The sequence below is a fragment of the Cyanistes caeruleus genome, chromosome 1 (genome assembly GCF_971803275.1).
Source record: "Cyanistes caeruleus chromosome 1, bCyaCae1.hap1.1, whole genome shotgun sequence".
In the NCBI taxonomy this organism is placed as follows: domain Eukaryota; kingdom Metazoa; phylum Chordata; class Aves; order Passeriformes; family Paridae; genus Cyanistes; species Cyanistes caeruleus.
Genome location: NC_141701.1, coordinates 112,136,199 through 112,150,788, shown reverse-complemented (window position 1 = coordinate 112,150,788; position 14,590 = coordinate 112,136,199). Strand labels below are relative to the sequence as shown.

The window sequence follows — 14,590 nt, the reverse complement described above, 5'->3', positions numbered from 1 at the left end:
GTTTTTCAGATTCTCTTATTTCAGTGCTCATAATATTAATATTTAGTGGATTTAGCTGGGTGCTGCTGAGCTGAGCGTGTGAGTCATGCTGTCTCTGTTTCACACATATGTGTGGATAAAGAAATGTAGCGAGTGTCATTCAGGGAGAAAATAAATGTCAGTGATGGCTTTCTGACATAGATGTCTTCCTTGTTTGCTATCTGCCTACTTCCAAGTTACATGAGGTTCCTGATGTAGATGGGAAGCCATGTGCAGAGTACATACATTTACAGGAGCTGTAATCCAAATTGAGCTGCATTACAACAGAGTTGCTCAGCTCAAGGATGTCCTTAGACTGGAATTTTCATCCTGGGTGGTCTTAAACTGAGTAGATATAAAATATTTAACTTTTCTTTAAATCTCAGAATAATTTCCAGAGCTCTTTTTCACCTCCTAGCATGCACTCTACTCACCTTAACAGATCCAGAGCACATCTTTTAATACAATAGCTAGGTAAAGTGTCTGGGGGATCCAGGGAGACACACAGATTCCAGTGGGCTCATTGTGTGCTGAATATGGAAGCTCCTGAACAGCAGTGTTCAGGAAGCTTTTTGCTAAACAACCAACCATGAATATTCATGACAAGGAACTCAACTCTTGCATTATCCAAACCCATTGATGTAAGTATCAACACTGACATTGTGCCTTAGCACTGTAATCTTTATTTATCCTGTGAGATCAGAGAATTAGGATTATGTAGTTCACAAAGGAAAGCAATACGTGTAAACTTGCTTGAGCTAGTGTCAGTTAAAATAAAAATTAATCTGTCTCCTTTTTCATTACACTGTTAGTAAGCAAACTAAGCTAAAGCAGCTTCTCAGCACTAGGCTTCCCATGGTAGAAACTGATCCAGCAGAGGATCTGCCGGAGGGCAGACATTCCCGAATTCATGTGGTCTCAGCTGGGACTCCCTGTACCACATGTGAGGGAACTTCAGATACTAGACACCAATTATGTGTCTCTGAGAACTAAGTTGTAGTTGTCCTTTATAGGCTGGTAAAGATTTTTACAGAAGCCTCAATGAACCCTTTGGTGAGTCAGAGAACCCCTGGGGACAGAGAATCAGTTCCAACCCGGTAACGTTTAATTGTTGACCCAATAACTCTTGCCTGAAATGGTGAGGGTATCTTTATATCTGTGAAGAGGAAGACATTAAATATGTTTGGACAATCCACTGAAGTGCCCAATACATGTACCTGTGATACAGACCACTGCTGCTGGGTGATCCAGGGCCATTTACTAAGCACCAGTATCCTGTAGCACTGAGCTTTGGCTAAATTTTCCTAGGACCAAATTCTTCATACTTTCGCAAATACTGTGACTTCATTTGTGCCATTGGTGGAACTAATTTAGATAATAACATTTTCCTTTTTAATTGTAGATCTCTAAAGGATTTATCCAAAAAGTTGTAACACCATTAGTACAGACATTTAGACACAGAGAATGTTATATACAGGGAAGAAGTCGTTCTCCTGCAGTTCTCCAGGGAGTCTGGCAAGTTACTGGATAGCTTTGGTCTCCAGTGCTTTAAATCATTGCTGTTTGGCTGAATTCAGTTAAAACTTCTGCAAAAAACAATTAAACCAGGAGGTGTGAGTATCTGAAAAGACCAGGGCAAGCAGGCTTTGGCCAGGGCCTCTAGTGACACTCAAGTCATCAGTACAGTTTTCCCTAGAGATTGTCTGGCAGTGAAAGAAGCAACATGAAGGAGGCTGGAAAGTAAGATCAGGATCTGCCTCAAGAGATAAAAAAATAATAGAGTAAGAAACTGCACAACTGAGAGCAGTGCCTTTAGTCAGGGAAGACATCAGTTAATTCCCAGACAGTTTCCATTGTTGTGCTACAGAACATAGTGTCAAAGGATTTTGCAAAAATGGAGTGGTCTGAATTAAAAGACAGTTGAATAATTTTATATTTGTGTATTAAGTTGCATGGGTTTGTGTGTAAGGCAGGAAATGGCAGACAACTGCATCTTATAAGAGTCTGAATGTTGATCTTCTGCCAGGTTCAAGGAAGAAAACAGAGGAAGTTCAAGTTGAATTATACCACTTTATTATTTAAATTAACACTTTCTAATAAACTCTATATATATTTGTACAAGGGAAACTAGACTGCATGGATGTTTAGAACCCTTGCAGCTCTTTGCAGAACACAAAGGATGCTTCAAGTTAATATTAAATATTGACACATTCAGAACAATGCTACACAACAGATGTCTTCCCTACATGTGAGGGCACCGTTGCAAGGCAGAATGAATGGAGCGGAAGCAGCTCTGCAACACCCTGCTGTAGCATTCTCATTAGCTCTTAATCTGTGAGGCAGGAGAACAGCCCAACTGTACTGAGTACAATAGGGAGAGTTGGCCTAATGCTTTTGGTGGGTTAGCCTTCACTAAAAAACACTATTGGACTCAATTCTCTTCCTGAAGAACAAGGAAAAAGAGTTGCAGAAAGCATGGCCTGGTATAGGCACACAGACACTGAGGGCACTCCTATCTCTTTGCTCAAGTTAAGGAAAACACTGTGAATTTGGGAAAAAAAACTGTGATGGTTCTCAACACCATATGCTGCTCATATTGCAAGTATACGTTCTATGTCACATATGATCCTCACCTTTTTTTTAATAGAAAACAATTTCACTTAAATACTTTTTATTTTCTTCTACTTGAAAGAATACTTCAGAATTTAGCTGTGAGGTTCTTACATATGCTGTTGTCATTCCCTTAGGCGTTTCTCCAGCATTGCTGCAGTCTGCACCCCACTTTGCAATTTCATAAAGCACGTTTGTGACAGGCATATCAAACCATCCAGTTAGTTTAGAATTGAGGTGGGAGAGTGCTTTAAATGTAAATTTTACTGTAAACAGCGGAATAAAATCTTGCAAGCACTTCCTAGCTCTGCCAGGAAGCAAAGCTATATTTAACTCATTTTAAAATTCATCAAATACATTGTGGGCTGATTCAAATCTTTGGTGTGTCTTTGAAGATAACGTGTAGTGGAAGTGTCATACAGTCAGTTGGGGGATTGGGCACATTCTGAGATTCTTGTCAGTGAAGACATGTTGTTAGGACTGGATAGAAGAAAGAAAAGTACATATAGATCTAAGGACTTACTATCAATACTTTATTTGAAAATTTAAATTGTTACTGTTGTATTCAGTTCAAGAACTTTTTGAGGAGTGTCACATAGAAAGAAATCAGTGCCATAACAATGATAAAATTCCCGTGCACATATGAATTTTAAAAAAAGATGGTCTTGTAGTACTTGGGAGGGACAGTGTTTCAGAGAAGCTAGTACAAATTGTTGCTGTAATAATTTGCACAAGTTTCAAAAAATGCATAGGAAAGACCGCTGGATAGTAAGAATAAGCCATAAGACTTTAGCTAAGGTGCCTGCATACAGAAAGAGAAACTCCAGATGGATCTTACTCTTGTTTTATTTCTCCTGCCTCATATTGCACTTAGCTGCAGCTTTGTATTCCTGTAAACTCAACTGCTGCTGTTGATGGGGTTAAATCTAGATTGGAATAAACTTCTCAAATTTCACCCTTCATATTTTGTAGGTGTCATTAGATAAGGTCAATAAAACTCCAAAAGATTGTTTAGACTGCTTTGTATCTGTAACCAATTAAATATATATATATATGTGTGTGTACGTATGTATGCATGCTGCTATCATGTCTCCACTGAGTTTTTTGTAAGTACAGATAAGAGTCTCTCCATTTCAGAGAACAATCTTCTTCTGTCAGCAAGATGTTTATTATTGCCTATATTCAGATGTGACCTGAGTTTGAAGTTCAAGGTTACCATTTTTTATAGCTGGATAAGTTGTACTTTTACCTGAAGTCCTCACTTAAAAGAAGCAATGTGCTATACTCTAACTAAAAGCTCTGAAATGGAAATAGTATCATTCTTCTAACATGATTTTATGCATCTTAATTGTGGTTTTCTACTGTTCATTTGCTTTTGATTTGTTCTAGTACATGACTGCTGCTGCACCTATGCAAGGGACCTACATTCCCCAGTACACTCCTGTGCCTCCAACAGCTGTCCCTATTGAAGTAAGTTTATCTCCATCCATGAAAGTAAAGTGAAGGGGGAGCAGATCTCTTTATTAATAATACCTTCTTGCACCTGTTGTTTGAAAGGGGCCTAAAGGTTCTTTATGGAGTGGTGGCTGGAAGCTTCCAGCTTTTTAAATGAGGACTGCACATTTCTTTCTCTTTTTGTTTTCTTTCTTTCCTTTTCCTTCTTTTTTCTAACCCCTCTTTTTAATTTTTTTTTTTAATTATTTGCAAGGGCTCCTGTTTTGCATTTGTTTTGTTGTACAGCAGGACATGGAATAAAAACATCAGTGATTATGACAATTTTTTCCCCATGTACTTGGGAGGGAGATGGGAAGAGACAGGAAAACAAACTCAGCAGGCAGACCACGAAACCAAAAGAGATTTCAAGAAGAGAAGATTGCAAGAGGGTTTGATGCGGTCCTTAGCAAGCATAGGTAATTGCTGAAACATTTAGCCACCAGAAAAAGTGATTGAGCAATGGAAACCTTCCTCTTGTATATACAGACGTGGAGGATGCTGCACTGACTGAGTGCTTTTCATCCTTGAGGAAGGATTCGCTCCCTCCCTCCTTGGGGCTGAGTCATGCTGATGACAGTCTAATGAGTAAGTATTTACTCAACCCTGTAGACCACAAGCTGCTGGGAGAGCGTCAGCTTGGCCTCCACTTCTGTGAAGCTTCATAAGGGCAACTGAGCACAGCCGAGAGGAGGGAGCCTTGGCATCCTCTTCCCTGTGTGCTTCTCTTTGGCACTACCCTCTTTTATTAACAACTTCTGCCCTACTCTGGGGTAAGGCAAGGAGTGCCAGGGTCTCTGTACTTCTGTCTTCATCTGTGTGGATTTAGGATTTTGTGCTATTACTACTCTGTGCTTTGAGGTTTTGAGCTAGTGGTACTGCTGGCATGGCTTCACCAGCAGTCACGTGAACTGATCCTGTTTTTTCCTAGTTCATTGCAATTATTCCCAGATAAGGTCCCACAGGAAAGGCTACTACCATTCTGTCATACTGAGCTGGTTGTGTTTCAGTCTTTTTTGCCTCGGTATAATTCTGCCCTAAACCTCATTTGTTTGCAAATGCACTGCAAGTGCCTCTTTTCAATTGCCATTCTTAAGTCTAAATCAGGCAGATACAAATCTGAATTAAAAGGAGATGGTGGGATAGAGAGTGGTTCATACCATGGGATTGGCTGCACACCACGCTGACCTGTCCAAATGAGAATTAAGGTTAATTTAAATTACTTGTCAAGCCCTCCTCCCTATCACTCACTAGTGTATTCATGCTTTCTAAAGTAACTCCATGCCATAATTATCCACTATAATAATCAAAATATTATCTGAATCTATAGCCTGTTTTGCTCTTATCCAGTGATGATGATTATTGTTAATGTTTATCTGTATTCATGTAGCATCATGAACCAGGACCCTACCGTGCTGGATGCTGCACAAGCAGAGACCAAAAAATACAGTCTCTGCCCCAGAGAGCTTACAATCTCAAGATGAGATGGACAAAAGGAGAAGGATAAAGACAAGGAAGTAGACAGAAAAAGATAATACTGGCAGTCTGCTAAGCAATAGATACAAAGAATTTCTGAAAAATGAAACCGATATTTTAACAGACGATTTAAAATAAAATACCTGTTGTTTACATGGGACTCAAATAAAAACAAAGCAAGTGCTTTGTGCTCCCTCTTCTGGCTCTGTTGTGTGCAAAAGAGTAATAAAGCATGTTCCCTCAGGAGACTTGCTATTCATGTGACCAACACACCAAGCATGAGAGTAGAGGGAAGAAAATGTATCTTGCTTTGAAAGCATACAAAAAACTTAAACGAACTATTATTCAGACTGTCTAAATAGGATAAGAAATGGTGCATAATGTTGCATTCATGAATCTAATCTTTTATGTGTTTACTTATCTACTTTTTCAAACATATAAATAAAACAAAACCTCATTGGAGCTTTGACTTAGCAGATTAAAGTCTTCAGTGTAAAGCAAATTTATTTTTGAAGGGAACATGCATAGAAACAGTGTGTAGAAGAGTGCAGCACTCTTTTAAGGTGACTAAAATTCTGTTGGATGTGTAGTAGAGTGGAGAGTGGTGGGCCCAAATTCCGCCTTTATTGCATTTTAAATCAAATAAAATAAATGTGAACTCACTGTGAAGTTGGGGTAGGTAAGTGAAAATTACTTACCTTTGTGAAAAAGCCAAGAAGTAAAACCCAAAATCCACCAAAATGAGATTTTCCTCTAGCTTTGAATGTGCAGGGAACTGCCCTCAAAGGGGAAGATATTTTTCACTGCAGCCTGTGAGAGCAAAGTACCACTGGTAGGCTGAGAAAGCTTCTTGTTGCTGAATTAGCTTTCTAAAACTGAAGGAGTTTGTTGTGTAGCATGTGGTTCTGCTACCTCAAACTCTCAATCTCTAGAGAAATGTGTGAACCATGAGCTGGTGCTGAGCTCTTTTACGTAATTCACTGCCGTGAGCAAAATTAGTAAGCTTTTCATGTTCTCATTTGATTCCCTAGGGTGTTGTTGCTGATACTTCTCCACAGACAGTAGCATCTTCATCACAGGAAGCCAGTGGTCAACAGCAACAGATGACAGTGGAAACATCCAGTGAACATGCGCCTGCATATTCTTACCAACAGTCTAAGTAAGTAGGCATAGGCTTTGGAGTCAGAAGGGTTTGCTTCTTGATTATAGCAGGCCAAATTTGACTCCCTCTTTCAGAAATATAAATTCTGAATAGCTTCGTTAAGTTCAGATGAATTCCGGATATATAGCAGTGTAATTAGCAAAAGGTTTTGGCTGACGGCCTCAATTTGGCAAAATGTCCTTGAGCTCCTGCCCACAGTGATATGCTCTCTATCTGTCTGCTGCTTTTCTGGACTCAGAAGGATCTCAACAACTGTGTTAACAATCATCATGCTGGGCTAAAGCAGCATCTGGCATCAGAGGTTAAGAAGGGCTTAAATTCTGCGGTGGTGAAAATATTGGCACAGTGCACATTGGCACGTGTAAAGGTTTCTTTCTGAAAGTGTAGTTAATGAAGCAGTATAAATCACCCCAAGTTGGTATTTGTGATTGTGCAAAACTGCCACGCAGACACGGAGTAGGCAGGACCTGGAAATGGAAGAAGAAAGGATAAGAAGGAGGTGGGTAGAATCACTGTTCAGTCTGTCTCCATTCTTCCGCTCCCTTTGTTTACTTCCTACGGAATACCTTGGAAAGTTCAAAATTTATAAACTGACAACTGTATTTAGAAGTTCTAAGGAGTCCCTTCATCTTCAGAATAATCTCTTCAAATACAACTTCTCTTTGCAACAATAAAAACCTTCACAAATGGAAGGTTACATAGTGACAGTATACTCACTGGGACTGATAAATGTCGGACAGATTCTAGGAAGGAGCACAAATCCAGTCTTTTATTAATACATGTATATTGAACACCAACATCACATTGAAAATAGAATTATACATGTTTTATCTTGGGGAAGAAAGTAGAGAAATAGGCAGACAAGAAATATGATAGATATGTCAGTCAATGCATCATGACTTTGTACTTACAGAGGCATCAGATATGAGCTGGTATAGGAAAGATTAGAATTATACCAATTTGTCAATTGCTTTACTTCATTTTTGACCTCTGGAAGTGGAAGATGCATTTGTTTGTCTACCATATGAGTATCAAATGGTTTCAGATTTATGTGGTTTTGGCCACCATAAAACAGAAGACTATTTTTTTGTCATGCCTATATCTGTCTGTATGTACATATTGCAAAAGCAATCAATCATAAGCTATCCAATCGGAGACACAGACTTATCCTTTCTAGCTGCCAGTCTTTCTATAAATTAATGATTGCAAAATACTTACAGAATATAAAAGGCAAAGAGAGAAATATGTGTCTGTACCATCCTGTTGGCTTGTTTTAATGAGTGTGAGCTTTAACATTTAGATCTGATGATTTCTGTGTCTCAGTTCCCTTTCTCTTACGCCTCAGAGAAAAAGGACTTAGGTCTACAAGACCTCATAAGATCTAGAAGCCCTCATAAGGTAGCTGAGAGCTGCAGATTCTGGCATTTTTCCAGCATAGGCAAAAACTACGTTGCAATTCATTATTAAAATGGGTGCTGTGTTTCTTGCTTATGTGGTGAATTCCCTGAAAATGAGTTCCCTCATCTTTCCTTGTCAGCTACAGTGTTTTAGAAGTGATGGATATACTTGTAATGGCACTGGCATTTATATTCAGGGGACTTTCTTTCTTCTTTAATCACACAGGCAGATCCATTACAGATTTTTTTATTATGCTTATTTCAGTATTTTTTTAATCTGAAATGGATCCTCTATTTATATCTGCCAGTTGCAGGCAGAAATGCAGTGTGGGAGGCTGTAGAAACAAACCAAAACATACACAATCTCTGTCTTTAAAAAATAACTTCTGACAAAATATTCCAGTAACCATTAAACATACAAAGCATACAAAACCAAGTGAATTTGTTTTATAATTAAAATATTATTTTATTACTCTGCTTTTCAAAGGGCACATTTATTAATAACAAACATCATGTCAGATATAAAACGGTGATTGTCAAGGTGAGATATGAGAAAGCAATTAACATGACTGGACAATGATTTTGTCAGATATAGGCAAAGGAACAGGCAGACTATATAAATTTATTTCGTGGGAGCTGAACAGTCAGGAGAAAAGTTATAACAGTATATTTCCTTAAATTTATTTTCTTTGCAACAATCACAAAATTACAGGCAACAAAGGAGAGACAATGCACTAAGAATGGACTGAGTGGTATAAGGACTCTGTACTCTCTTTGTAAGTAAAAATAAACCATGAAACTTGAAATTTAAGTACCACTTTCTAATCAGCATATGTGTTCTTTTATTTAATATGCTGAATGCTCTACTTAAGGATCCCACCTACAGAGTTCAAAAATTATAACTTCATGGCAAAAACCTGGCTATGTATTGTCTAGATAAAAACAGCCCTTGATTCTGAGCAGACAAATCTACTTTATGAGGAAATCACCTTAATTATTTTAGACCCTACTCCCCTTTTTCCTTGTAAATGTTTAATTTTGCACATAAAAACATGAAGACTATGAAACAGAGATCAATGGATATCCTTGCCCCCAAAAAGTATACTCCCTTACCTCCAAGCAAAACTCTGCTGGACAACATACTCTGATTTTAATGTGTAAAGAATAATGTTTTTTGTGGAGCCTTTTGTAGGCAAACTCAATGCCAGGTTAGATTAGAGGGCGTATGTTGTGACCCCGTGGTCATATTGGACTTTCTCACATATGGCAGCCCCTTGACCCACAGGGGCAGTAAAATCTCAGGAGGTGAGCTTCCAAAATAGTTAATTTTTGCATTCCACATAAATCTGTTCTTAACATTCAAAATATTAATTTTCAGATGTCATGCAATGAAAAAACCCTCTGGCAAATTTAATGTTTAAAATTGTACTTCTGTGTTTACATTTCCAGACAAAAAGTTCTGTGGCTTTAGGTCATCGACATTCTTCAGAATTTAACTCCTAATTTTAAAATTTGTTTTAAACTAGGCAAGGCAAATGCATTAATGTTTGCAGAAGGAAAGATACTGGATTTTCTTGTGTTGAACTTTGGTCAGGAGGGGGCTTTTTCCATGTAAACTTTAAAGACTGTGGGAAAAGCAACAGCTGACCCTTTCAGATATCCCTAGACATGAAATAGAATTTTTATGTAGGTTCTGGTTCTTTCTTAAAGATCTTATACCATCTTGTTAAAATAAGTTAGATGTAATATATCTTTAAATGACATGAAACATCAAAAACACACAATGAGAGGTGTCTTTTGTAGGAAAAAAGCTTGATCATTTTGCTTATTCTCTATGCTAAATTTAGAAAGATATGACATATATGATAAAAAATATATTTTTCTAATTAATATTGCCTTGAAGGTTTCTGGTAAGTTAACCTTAACTGGCTCATTAAGCAGTCTGCTCCACAGTCTAATTGTTCTTACCATCAGAAAATATGTTCTTTCTAGCAAAATCTAGCAAAAACTAGCAAAATTGTATCCTTTTATTGTATTTTTATCTTTCCTTTTATTATTAATACCCAAAATAAATAGTGGCACTTACTATTATGAAAATATTCACCCTCTTACTGAATTACCTGTGAAAGATTTACACAGTGTTAAACCATGTTTTCATCTCATTTCAGTGTAGTTAGACTGCCTATTAATGCCTAGCATTCAAAGAGTAAATTCATCTGCTTAGGATGTGTTAATGTCCCCAAAGTAGGAGTTCCCTATTTTTGCCTGACTATTTTCAGTTTAGTGGTGGTATCATATTTAAACAGCTGCAAAGTTAGTTTAGCTTGGAAAACTTTTAAAGGGAATTGGGTGGAAAAAAAGGAGAGGAGGCTATTTCAAAGTTGTTTTGACTTAATGACCACTTTAATTCAATTGTTTTTACAGACAATAAACAGGACTGAAGAATGTCGGTCTGAAATCTTTGCCTTGAATGGAGAAACTTCACTGAACAAGAAGTTGGCTTCCAGTTTGCACAGGCGTTAAATGAATGCTTTTTTTTTTCTACCTTTCCCAACGAAAACAAAACAGTGTTTTTATGTGCTGTGCAAATGGTTCCGTCATGTAGTCTGACAATTTTATTTTTGCTATTTTTTTTTTTTTTTTCCAACTAAAGGAAAAACCCAGAGGAAAAATGCTGGGTTGACATTTCATCTGGATGAACATTTGAATTCAGAATTTTCCTGGAGGTGTAGCTAGATTTTTTTTTTTTTTTTTTTTTTTTCCAAACAGAAAAACTGATGATGTCAAGAGGGAGCAAGTTGCGATGAAAACTAATTGTCTTCCTCAAAAGTTAAGCTACTCTTTTTCTCTCATTTTCTTTTTCTTCTTGTTTTAAATCTAGAATATTTTTTTGGGTTTTTTTTGTTTTTGCTTTTTTTTTAAAAAAATGTTTAGGTAAGGTTTATCTTGAATCTTAATTGCCTTAATTTTAAGGACGTCAAAGGCTCTCAAGGCAAGCTGTCAACGTCTTGTTAGAAAACCCGAGAATGAATTGAAACTGCTCACACCGGTGCTGGTGCAGAAGTTTAATAGACTGAGTTTTTGGGGTGAACAAAAAATAAACTGTACAGTTTAAAAGAAAATGATTTTCTTCTTTTGAAGAAAAGTTGATGATAAAGGAACTGTGGCAACTGAAAGGATTGGAAAAATGCTGGGACTTTTATGAACTTTGTCTTAAGTGTTGACAGAAAAAAAAAATCTAGAAGGCTAAAGCATTTTACAGTAAAGTTATTGAATTGAGAAAAAAACTTGCTGCATTATAGAGAATGCAGGGTTTTTTTCTTGCAGAATGCAGATTTTTTTATTTACAAAGCGTGATCGCTAGCAAAAGCATTAGTGCTTTTTATCTGCAGTCTTTTTTATGAGCTTTAAGAAGTTTTTAGTCCGCTTTGCTTGTCACATTGCAAAAACCTAGCTTAAGAGCATTAAAAAAAAACTTAAGTAGATAGGAGCTTATGGTCAAAAAAGTGCAAAAAAAGCAATAGATAGAAGAAATTGTTGACAATTTCTGTAGTCTTTCCTAGTTGTGAACAAATGCAGCCTATGGATGGCCTATTTTATACCAAAGATGAAGTGACACCCTAACGCAGTCCAGAAGATAGAGGGGTTTTTTTTCTTTTTTTTATCTTTATTTGACCTACATGGCCGGACCAGTTCTTACTTTCTTGTTTGTTTAAACTATCTTCCACTGGTGTTTTACATACTGCATATGTTTATAGTGGAAATTTCAGAATAGTTGGTGTCAGAAGCTGTCCGGGTTTTTGATGGTGTGCTTTGGAGAATCCCAAAGCAAGGGGGATTGGGTTACCAACTAATCTGTCCAGGCAGGCTTTAATTTTGGTGAGTTTTTCTCTTTAATTACCTGATCTTTGGTATTTCTACTGAAACAGTCTTCCTTCTGAATTCCAACATACCAATTCATTTCTTCACCTCAGTCTTTGTCATCGTCCAGCATGCATAGCCACCTTAATTCTGCATTTATTTCTCAGTGTTGCATTTGAGTTGCCAGGTAGATATAAGAGAAAGCAAACTTGATCTTTGTTCTCATTTTAGCTTTCCCATACAAGCAGAAATTTTGAAAATTACGTCGTATTGTCATGCTGGCAGGAAGTTAAAAATTATTCTTCTCTGCTATGATTTGTTGTCTTAATACGTTGGCTGACAATCACTAATTAGTGTGATTAGGCAAATAAAAAAATAAAAAATAATAATGAAAAAAAAGACACTAAATTTAATCCACCAAAACCCTTTTTTAGGAGTATCAGTTTTTTTCCATACAGAAATCTTGATTATGTCCCTTAATTCTTCCAAACAGACAAATAAAAAAGGTGAGAAGGAAGTCAAAAGATGATTTTTTTCCTTAAAGAGGCAGAAGTGAAGCAGCATTTCCGTATATACATACATGAACACGTATCTATGTATAAAAATTAAACCAAACACTTTTAAACTTTCCTGCATCCAGAAGAGAGGGGAAGGCTCATCACGTTTATTGTGGTGGATTAGAGACAGGGTATCCATTAAAAATAAGGAAAGGAAAAACATATGTATTGGATCAATCTGATTCAGCTGCCCAATCTTAAAAAGAGGTCTGTGTTTCCCTAACCTGACTTTTTTGGGGAAAAGAACACAATTATTTTTTTAAATCGATAAAACGAGATCGTATTTTTTAACATAGTGGGAGGGGGGAGGGGGTTTCCCGAGTAAATGCTGCTAGGTATGCAACATAGAAAAGAGAGAAATGGGAGTTCACGTGGTGCTTCACCATAGGAAGAGGGCCTGATTTTCAGAAGTGATAAAACTTCTGCTTTCTCCAGAGTAGTTGTTGATATTCAACACTTCTGAAAACCAGATGATGCCAAAGTAAAAGAACAACATCATCCACAACATGTTTTCAATTCAGAAAAAAACCCAAACCTCTCTTTCTGTTTCATGTGCTGTCTCATTACTTGTTGCTTTTTTGAGAGGGACACTTGAATTTTGTCCTTGGATGAAGGTTCCCTCTTTCTTTAGAGGGCATATGAGGGAAAAAAATCAATCTAGCCTTATTTTCTTCCTTTCTACACATACTCTCTTTCTGTCTCTCTCTGAATTGTTTGTACAAATGGAGATAACCCCAGGCACAAGTCAGTTAAATATGAAATAAAGACATTTGTTTCTGTGTTAGTTCTACTGTGACACACAAAAAGTCTCATTTACTATCAACAATGAGGCTACAAGGTAGCTACCATGTGGCTGATGAATATGCTGAGGTACCTTCTTGTTTCTATTCAGAACTCTGCTGCTTTATTTATACATTCAGAAACATTTTTCTTATTTTTTTCAGCAAAGTTAAACAATCTCAGTGTTTTTTATTAAGCCAGGCAGGCAATACGATATCACAGTGCCTGTCACTTTAAAGTGTTTCAAGTGCATTCTGTATTAGAATTGTTCCCTTTCTTTTCCATGCTATAATGTTCAATAGTGTTTGAAATCAAAAATACAAAGCAAAGAAGTAGAGGAAGAAGAAGAGGAAAGAAAATGGACCCCTTAAATAGAATTCATCATCTTACTGATCCCCCAAAAAAAGTGAACTGGTACTTGAAATCTATGAATTGTAAACACTGTGAGCCTTGAGTATAAACAGTCATAGATCATAAGGTAAGAAAAAAGGTTATTTGGAACTTACAAAATGTTCAGAAAGTGGTAACTCAGTTCTAAAAGTTAAAAATGAGATAAAAGTGAACAGTGAAATAGCAACACACTGCATGGGTGTTGTCACTTGGTGGCCTCTGAAATCTTAAACTGGTTTTCTTTATGTTTGTTCTGGCTAATACTTTTTTTTTTTTCCTCAAAAGGTTTATTATCATGCTCCGTTTAGTTTCTGTTTTCCTTTTTTTTTTTTTTTCTTGAAGACCTGAATCTGTAAAATCAATATCTATGTCTGTCTTGCAAATTTAGCTTTAAATATCAAGAGTTCCTGAAAGATTACAGAAACAACTCTAGATGTCTAAGGCAATGGTGCCTGGCCCAGAGGTCTAGAAGTAACATCAAATCCATAAACTGAACTGCGTATGTACTTTCCATCACACCTGAATTCTTGTAAATGATCAAATCTGGATGTTCAGGTTTGGTAATATTTTTTTTTTTTTTAAACCTTAAAGGATAAATACAAAAGGGGTGTCAGAAAACTATGAATTATGGCTAGAAAATTCTGAATACCTGGGCTTGTCACTTAACATTGAGGGTAAAAAAAAAAAATTAAAAAAGATACAGTGGGACTGAAGAGAGTATTATATTTGCAGGTGCTGACCCAAAAAGTGTAGATCAGGGCACTGAAAAAAAATCTCACTGTTCCCACTGAGATTGCAGAGGGACTCTTCTTCCTATCTGGCTCTACTGCTGGTTTTGTAAGCACTTT

The 14,590-nt window shown here is 36.9% G+C and overlaps 1 protein-coding gene across 15 annotated transcripts in view; it reads left to right on the top strand.

Annotated features, from left to right (window-relative positions):
• Positions 1 to 12,717, top strand: part of RBMS3 (RNA binding motif single stranded interacting protein 3) — a 703,891-nt gene extending 691,174 nt beyond the window's left edge. For 11 of the 15 annotated variants that reach the window (XM_086850705.1, XM_086850694.1, XM_086850656.1 and 8 more), the window contains 3 exons: positions 4,018 to 4,098; positions 6,627 to 6,754; positions 10,579 to 12,717. In XM_086850705.1, the coding sequence (XP_086706831.1) occupies positions 4,018 to 4,098; positions 6,627 to 6,754; positions 10,579 to 10,585 (216 nt within the window). In that variant the 3' untranslated portion in view covers positions 10,586 to 12,717. Of the gene's footprint in view, positions 1 to 4,017; positions 4,099 to 6,626; positions 6,759 to 8,866; positions 8,931 to 10,578 lie in introns of those variants that run through there. The other 4 variants (XM_086850666.1, XM_023919271.2, XM_086850771.1 and 1 more) reach the window with 2 other exon arrangements.
• The last annotated feature ends 1,873 nt before the right edge of the window (positions 12,718 to 14,590 follow it).